This window comes from Homarus americanus, unplaced genomic scaffold (assembly GCF_018991925.1).
Source record: "Homarus americanus isolate GMGI-L3 unplaced genomic scaffold, GMGI_Hamer_2.0 scaffold54339, whole genome shotgun sequence".
Taxonomy (NCBI): Eukaryota; Metazoa; Arthropoda; class Malacostraca; order Decapoda; family Nephropidae; genus Homarus; species Homarus americanus.
Genome location: NW_024729353.1, coordinates 1 through 7,712, shown reverse-complemented (window position 1 = coordinate 7,712; position 7,712 = coordinate 1). Strand labels below are relative to the sequence as shown.

Here is a 7,712-nt window from a genome sequence, read left to right as displayed (position 1 = left end):
CTTCATATCAACACCCGATGACGAGTTACTACACCACGTGAACACCACACCACCTAGTGTTTCAATGACCAGCCCAGGCCCGGGCCATCAACTGTAAACTATAATAATTTGTTTGTTCAATTCATGTTCTTTCTCCTTTTAGTAATGAAAGATTTTGTTAAACGACCCACCCACCCCATGTCTTTGTACAGTATGTAATAAGTCATTTTTATCCAATATATATTTTCAGCCTTCGGGCTGCTGAACTTTTCAATAAACTGTTAATTATGGTTATCAGCATATATATATAAATATATATATATATATATATATATATATATATATATATATATATATATATATATATATATATATATATATATATATATATATATATATATATATATATATAGATATATATATAGATATAGATATATATATATATATATATATATATATATATATATATATATATATATATATATATATATATATATATATATATATATTATTATTATTATTACAAACATACCCGTGTGACAGGATGGAGGTGTTTGCCATTCCCAGGTGTGGAGTAGATGATTGTGGGTGAGTGGACAGAGGTAACATCGTATACTACCACAGTGCCATCGTTCCACCCGGCACTCACCATGTTCCCGTACTACCACAACCACCACAGAGAAACAGAGAATGCCTCAGTAAGACGTCAAACAAACAAACAAAATATAATAATAAATAAATATATGTAATATTCAGAAATTTCAGTGTAATTTCAAACGCCGCGCCATTGGCGATGCTGAGCTCAAGGTCGTCTGAGGGAAGACCGCTCTCCCGCTACGAGCGAGAGTTTGTGGAACTAGGCCTAAACGATATTAAATGTAATTTACCGAGTTAATAGGGACGCGAATCATGAAATTAAATATCAGTTATTAAATTGGAAATAATTATAGATCGTTTCCCAGTCTGAAAATGTTATGTATGTCCTAATTAAGCTGTTAATCGTCTGGTAAATAAGTCACTCCTGGAAAGCGTGAACCAGTGAGCAAGAGTGGCTGGGGAGTTGTGAGAGAGGTCAAGGACCACCTCTGTGCTGTACCCAGGAGAGACGAATCGCATGACCAGGTTCCTTCGTTTATTTAGCATCAGTATTAACAAGTAAGTTTTATTCAATCTCAGACAAAGCTAGACGGGCGTTAGGAACAAACGGTGATGTGAGACAATAGCTAACAGCCCGGGTTTTTCAGGGTACTGTAGACCCCACACGGTATGATAACGTCCACTGGCGGTATGAGACACGAGTGGTGAAGCGAGCTGTATGACCGTCCACTGACCAGGGTTTGAGCCACCTGTTGAATATGGTGAGAGTTGGAGTGAACCCAGCTGTCTAGGTGCCCAACTAACGATGTGACGATCGTTTGGGGTCATCAGCTCTCCTCTACCTCGGCTCACAATACCACATATCTTCAAACAGCTTAGTGAAAACCTTTTACTATCGGGAAGCTAAAGCTTCTCTCAACTGTACAAGGTCTGAGTGGCTCACTCCCTTCCGTTTCATGGATGTACTGGGGGTAAAGTGAAGCCAGCTGAGTGACACAGGGTCACACACTGGGACCAAGAATCCAGTGGAACTTAGAGGTACATTTCCAAGGTTGAGAAAGGCTGGTTTGGGCCTTAAACTATGGGTGCCTGTTGGTTGTGCCTTAAAAAGCTACGGAGTGCAGGTGGAATCTATGTGTTAGGTTAGGAAGCATGGTTCACGGATATTGGTGGACTCAGTAACTTCTTAATATTAGTGATAATATTTTTGTGTGTAGTTAATACTATTTTTTCAGTTACTGATGTTGTCTTGCTGTGTGTAGTTAATATTTCTTAAATAATTTTGAGAGTATTGTTTTTTAATGTCTGTGTCATTAATTGAAGCCAGAGAATGAGGGAACTGTTTTTCAGATGAGTTTTCTCCCTTGTGTTGCAAATGATACTGTGATTTAGTTCCTTTAATGCATTTAATATTTCTTTATAATTTCAATCTCAAGTATAACCTTTGTTCCCTAGAGTAGTGTTTAAGTTAGGTTAGGAAGTGTGCATCTGTTGGGGTAATATAATTTTGTTGAGTGCCCTGAAGGCCTATTCAGGGTGGAGTTAATAAGTTCTTATTTTTTTATACCATTTTCTCAGTGCTTGATATAATTTTGTTGAAAGCCCTTAAGACCTGTTCCATGTGTGTAAGCAACACTTCTTAATACTGTGAATTTATTGTTGTCTAATGAGACATTGTCTTGAGTTTCTAATAATTTCAATATCTTGTATAACTTTTATTCCCCAAAGTAGTGTTTTAAGTTCAGGTTAAGAGGTGCGCATATGTTGGTGTACCATTATTTGATTATGTCTGCAGTGTTGGAGGGAATATAAGTGTCTAAATTTTACAGTGTGTCTAATTCATCCCAGTCACAGACGCTATCCTTCCACGGGTCACGGAGAATTCATTTTGTTAGTAAATTTAAGTGTTCTTGTGCTGGTTCGGGATTTCTCTCCAAGGGGCGCTTCCAATGCAATTACCATCTAATAATATTTAATAAACTCCAAGTTAAGTGAGATTTAAAGGTCCAGTAATTCCGACCGATTACATATATATCAAATAAAAAAATAAATGTAAATAAAACTCATTCACATTTGCACCTGTGATTTAAGTACAAGTGGTGTACCTTGGGGTGTAGGTGTACTGTACCTTGGGGTGGAGGTGTACTGTACCTTGGGGTGTAGGTGTACTGTACCTTGGGGTGTAGGTGTACTGTACCTTGGGGTGGAGGTGTACTGTACCTTGGGGTGTAGGTGTACTGTACCTTGGGGTGTAGGTGTACTGTACCTTGGGGTGTAGGTGTACTGTGCCTTGGGTGTGGGTGTACTGTACGTTGGGGTGTGGGTGTGCTGTACCTTGGGGTGTGGGTGTGCTGTACCTTGGGGTGTGGGTGTGCTGTGCAACTTAGGTGTGGGTGTGCTGTGCCTTGGGGTGTGGGGTGTACTGTGCCTTGGGGTGTGGGTGTGCTGTGCCTTGGGGGTGTGGGTGTATGCTGTGCCTTGGGGTGTGGGTGTGCTGTGCCTTGGGGGTGTGGGTGTGTACCGTGGGGTGGAGATTATGCTGTACCTTGGGGTGTGGAAGTGTACTGTACCTGTGGGGTGTGGGTGTGCTATACCGTGAGAATTGTAGAGTGTACTAACCTTGGGGTGTAGGTGTCCACTGTACCTTGAGGTGTAGGTGTGCTAGCATACCTTGGGGTGTAGGTGTATGCCTTGGGGTGTGGGTGTGCTATGCCTTGGGGTGTGGGTGCTGTACCGTGGGTGTGGGGTGTATGCACAGCATGCCTTGGGGTGTGGGTGTGCTGTGCAGCAGGGGTGTGGTGTGCTGTACCATTAGGTGTGGGGTGTACTGTACCTTAAATTGTCGTGTACTGTACCTTGGGGTGTAGGTGTGCCTTTGCAACCAGGGTGGAGTGTACTGTGCCAGGGTGTAGGTGTGCACTGTGCCTTGGGGTGTGGGTGTGCTGTACCTTGGGGTGTGGGTGTGCTGTGCCTTGGGGTGTGGGTGTGCTGTGCAGCAGGGTGTAGGTGTACTGTGTATGCCTTGGGGTGTAGGTGTATGCTACTGTGCCAGGGTGTGGGGTGTGTACTGTTACCTTGAGGTGTGGGTGTGCTGTACCCTTGGGAATTGTGGGTGTGCTTTCATGCCTTGGGGTGTGGGTGTACTGTGCCGTGGGGTGTGGGGTGTGTACTGTACCTTGGGGTGTGGGTGTGCTGTGCAGCAGGGTGTGGGGTGTACTGTACCTTGAGATTATTAGGTGTACTTTCATGTGCCATTAAGGGGTGTAGGTGTGCTGTACCTTGGGGTGTAGGTGTACTGTACCTTGGGGTGTGGGTGTACTGTGCCTTGGGGGTGGAGGTGTACTGTGCTGTGGGGTGTGGGTGTACTGTACCGTGGGAATTATGGTGTGTCACTGTACCGTGGGGTGTAGGTGTACTGTGCAGCAGGGGTGTGGGTGTACTGTGCCTTGCTGGGGTGGAGTGTACTGTGTGGGGGTGTGGTGTGCTGTGCCTTGGGTGTGGGTGTACTGTGTACCGTGAAGTTGTGGTGTGCTGCTATTACTCACAAATGGGGTGTGGGTGTACTGTGCAGCAGGGGTGGAGGTGTACTGTACCTTGGGGTGTAGGTGTACACACCTTGTGGGGATTATGGAAGTGTACTGTACCGTGGGGTGTGGAGTGTGTGCTTGTACCGTGGTGCTTGGGTGTGCACTGTACACCTTAGGGTGTGGGGTGTGCCTTGGTGCCAGGTGTACTGTACCTTGGGGTGTAGGTGTGCATGCCTTGGGGTGTGGGTGTACTGTACCTTGAGGGTGTGGGTGTGCACAGCACCGTGGGGTGTGGAGTTAGCCACTGTGCCTTGGGGTGGCAGTGTGCTGTACCTTGGTGTGGGTGTGCTGTGCCTTGGGGTGTGGGTGTGCTGTACCGTGGGGTGTGGGTGTGCTGTACCTTGGGGTGTGGGTGTGCTGTACCTTGGGGTGTGGGTGTGCTGTGCAGCAGGGGTGTGGGTGTGCTGTACCTTGGGGTGTGGGTGTGCTGTGCTGTGGGGTGTGGGTGTGTGCCTGTGCCGTGGGGTGTGGGTGTGCTGTACCTTGGGGTGTGGGTGTGCTATTACCTTGGGAATTGTGGAGTGTAATGTACCGTGAGATTCATGGGTGCTGTACCTTGGGGTACAGAGTGTACAGCATACCTTGGGGTGGCAGGTGTACTGTACCTTGGGGGTGTGGAGTGTGCTATGCCGTGGGGTGGGTGTGCTGCTGCCTTGGGGTGTGGTGTGCTGTGCAACCAGAATTCAACCCGGTGTGCTGTGCAGCAGGGGTGTGGGTGTGCTGTGCAGGGGGTGTGGGTGTGCTGTGCAGCAGGGGTGTGGGTGTGCTGTGCAGCCAGGGGTGTGGGTGTGCTGTGTGCAGCAGGGGTGTGGGTGTGCTGTGCCGTGGGGTGTGGAGGGTGTGCTGTGCAGCAGGGGTGTGGGTGTGCTGTGCAGCCAGGAATTATAGGTGTACTGTACCTTAGGGTGTAAAGGTGTATGCTATGCAATGGGGTATGGGTGTACTATACCGTGGGGTGTAGGTGTACTGTACCTTGGGGTGTGGGTGTACTGTACCCCTTGGGGTGTGAGTGTACTGTGCCTTGGGGTGTGGGAGTACTGTATCTTGGGGTGTGGAGTGTACTGTGCCTTGGGATGTGGGTGTACTGTGCAGGGTGAAGGTGTACTGTGCATGGGGTGTGGGGTACTGTGCAGCCAGGGGTGAAGGTGTGCTGTGCCTCCCAGGGGTGTGGGTGTACTGTGCCTTCCCAGGGTGTGGAGTGTGCTGTGCAGCGGGGGCCCATGGGTGTGCTGTGCCTTGGGGCATGGTGTGCTGTGCCTTGGGGTGTGGGTGGACGCTGTGCCTTGGGCGTGGATTGTGCTGTACCTTGGTGTGAGTGTACTGTACCTTGGGGGTGTAGATGTACTGTACCTTGGGTGTGTGGAGTATGCTGTACAGCAGGGGTGTAGATGTGCACATGCCTTGGGGTGTGGGTGTGCTGTACCTTGGGGTGTGGGTGTGCTGTGCCTTCCAGGTGGATGTGCTGTACCTTGGGGTGTGGAGATTGTACTGTGTGCAGCAGGGGTGTGGGTGTGCTGTACCTTGGGGTGTGGGTGTGCTGTGCCAGTGGAGATTGGAGGTGTGCTGTGCATGGGGATTGTGGGTGTGCTGTACCGTGGGGTGTGGGTGTGCTATGCCGTGGGGTGTGTAGGTGTGCAACACCTTGGGGTGTGGGTGTGCTGTACCTTAGGGTGTGGAGTGTACTGTGCAAGTTGGGGTGTAGGTGTACTGTACCTTGGGGTGTAGGTGTACTGTACGTTGGGGTGTAGATGTACTGTACCTTGGGGTGTAGGTGTACTGTACCTTGGGGTGTAGGTGTACACAGGTAACACCAGAGTGGGCGTGGAATATCCTCTCAGGTGTAGTCGGGTTCTTTAGCGTGTAGAGGCAGAGCATCCCAGCCCCTTCACCCACACCAGCCTCTCCTGCCAGACACAGCGTCATACATATGGTACGTATACAGGACATAAAGTATGCATAATATCAATCATGTTACATATACTGGACATAACGTATACATAATATCAACCATGGTACATATACAGGACATAAAGTATACATAATATCAACCATGGTACATACTGTATACTGGACATAAAGTATACATAATATCAACCATGGTACATATACTGGACATAAAGTATACATAATATCAACCATGGTACATATACTGGACATAAAGTATACATAATATCAACCATGTTACATATACTGGACATAAAGTATACATAATATCAATCATGTTATATATATATCAACCATGTTACATATACTGGACATAAAGTATACATAATATCAATCATGTTATATATACTGGACATAAAGTATACATAATATGAACCATGTTACATACACAGGACATTAACATATAACACCTGTATACAGTTTTCTCAACTTGTGGCTTCTTCAACCTGAGGCTGTGACCTTGACTTACTCTCTATTAAATTCTTCACCTTATGATGTTAACATTAATTTATTTATTGTATAAAAGGATACACATGCGGTATACAGTGCTCTATCGGCCCTGACACTGACCATTGGTGTAGGCGGCGGCGAACAGGTCACGGTAGACGGGGCTCCAGCAGATATCGGAGACCACAAAGGGACGGCTAGTGTCCGAAGCGAACTTCCAGAGCGGCAAAAGCGATCCGTGTAGAGGGTGGTAGTCATCGCCCCCGTCCTCCCAGTACATAAAGTCTGCAACATACTGTAAATATTGATTTTGGGGGTTTTATTTTTGCACATTATGAATGTCATAAAAGAAAGTGAATTAATAATTATCAGAAGAGATATTTACCCTTTATATTGGAATAATGAAACGTAGTTATTGTAATAATAGAATACTGCAGGTCTTTATTAGGTAATATATCCTATTTACTTGTATAACACAACACTCATCATGACCAGCATCTCCCTACTGGCCACACGGGCTAACAGCAAAACCCACTAGCTATATAGGGCTATTACATCAACTTGTTCAGTGAAGCACCAAACACTTTCCATAAAGAGTGACGCACTTAAACTATTTTAGACAAGTTATGTGCTGAAAAAAATTCTCCCCAACGTCGAGAAAAGCATACTGTACTCCTCAAATTAAAAATACTGTGTGAAAATCGATATTCCCACAAGCAAATTGTGGTTTTCTCAAAGTAAGGAAGAACTTTTACTCAATACAGTATCAGTCGAAAATAGTTGCTCTAGGTGCATCGCTTTTGTTAAGTATTATACCCTGGACAATGTCGTCGTATATATTCTGGTTGATCATCCTCTCTAAGATGACGGCAGCCTGGCGGAGTCCTGGCAGGTTGAGGGATACCTTGCTCGGCGCCTCTGTTGGCTCGGGTGCCAGTAAGGTTGTAGTCGCCAGGTTGAAGCACTGTAACAGTTAACTTGGGGCTCAGTCAACATAACAAGAGAACAGTGACACACGTCACACGTCATACTGTTTGTCTACTCACAGAAACAACTGAAGAGTTTAATAAGTTCTACATAAACTAACACAGAAGTCTAATGAAACTCTTATTCGTGTCATTATATATTTTGTACTTTGGTCTCAGTCATTAACTCCAA

The 7,712-nt window shown here is 46.1% G+C and overlaps 1 protein-coding gene across 1 annotated transcript; it reads right to left on the bottom strand.

Moving 5' to 3' along the window:
• Nucleotides 1-511: 511 nt before the first annotated feature.
• On the bottom strand, nucleotides 512-7,678 carry LOC121866704 (dynein, 78 kDa intermediate chain, flagellar outer arm-like; the record flags this gene model as incomplete). The annotated part of the gene is made up of 4 exons (XM_042366413.1): nucleotides 7,371-7,678; nucleotides 6,678-6,839; nucleotides 5,946-6,067; nucleotides 512-640 (listed from the first exon to the last, which is right to left on the bottom strand). Coding segments are annotated over exons 1-4 (450 nt in total), but the record flags the coding sequence as incomplete, so codon positions are not given.
• Nucleotides 7,679-7,712: the final 34 nt, after the last annotated feature.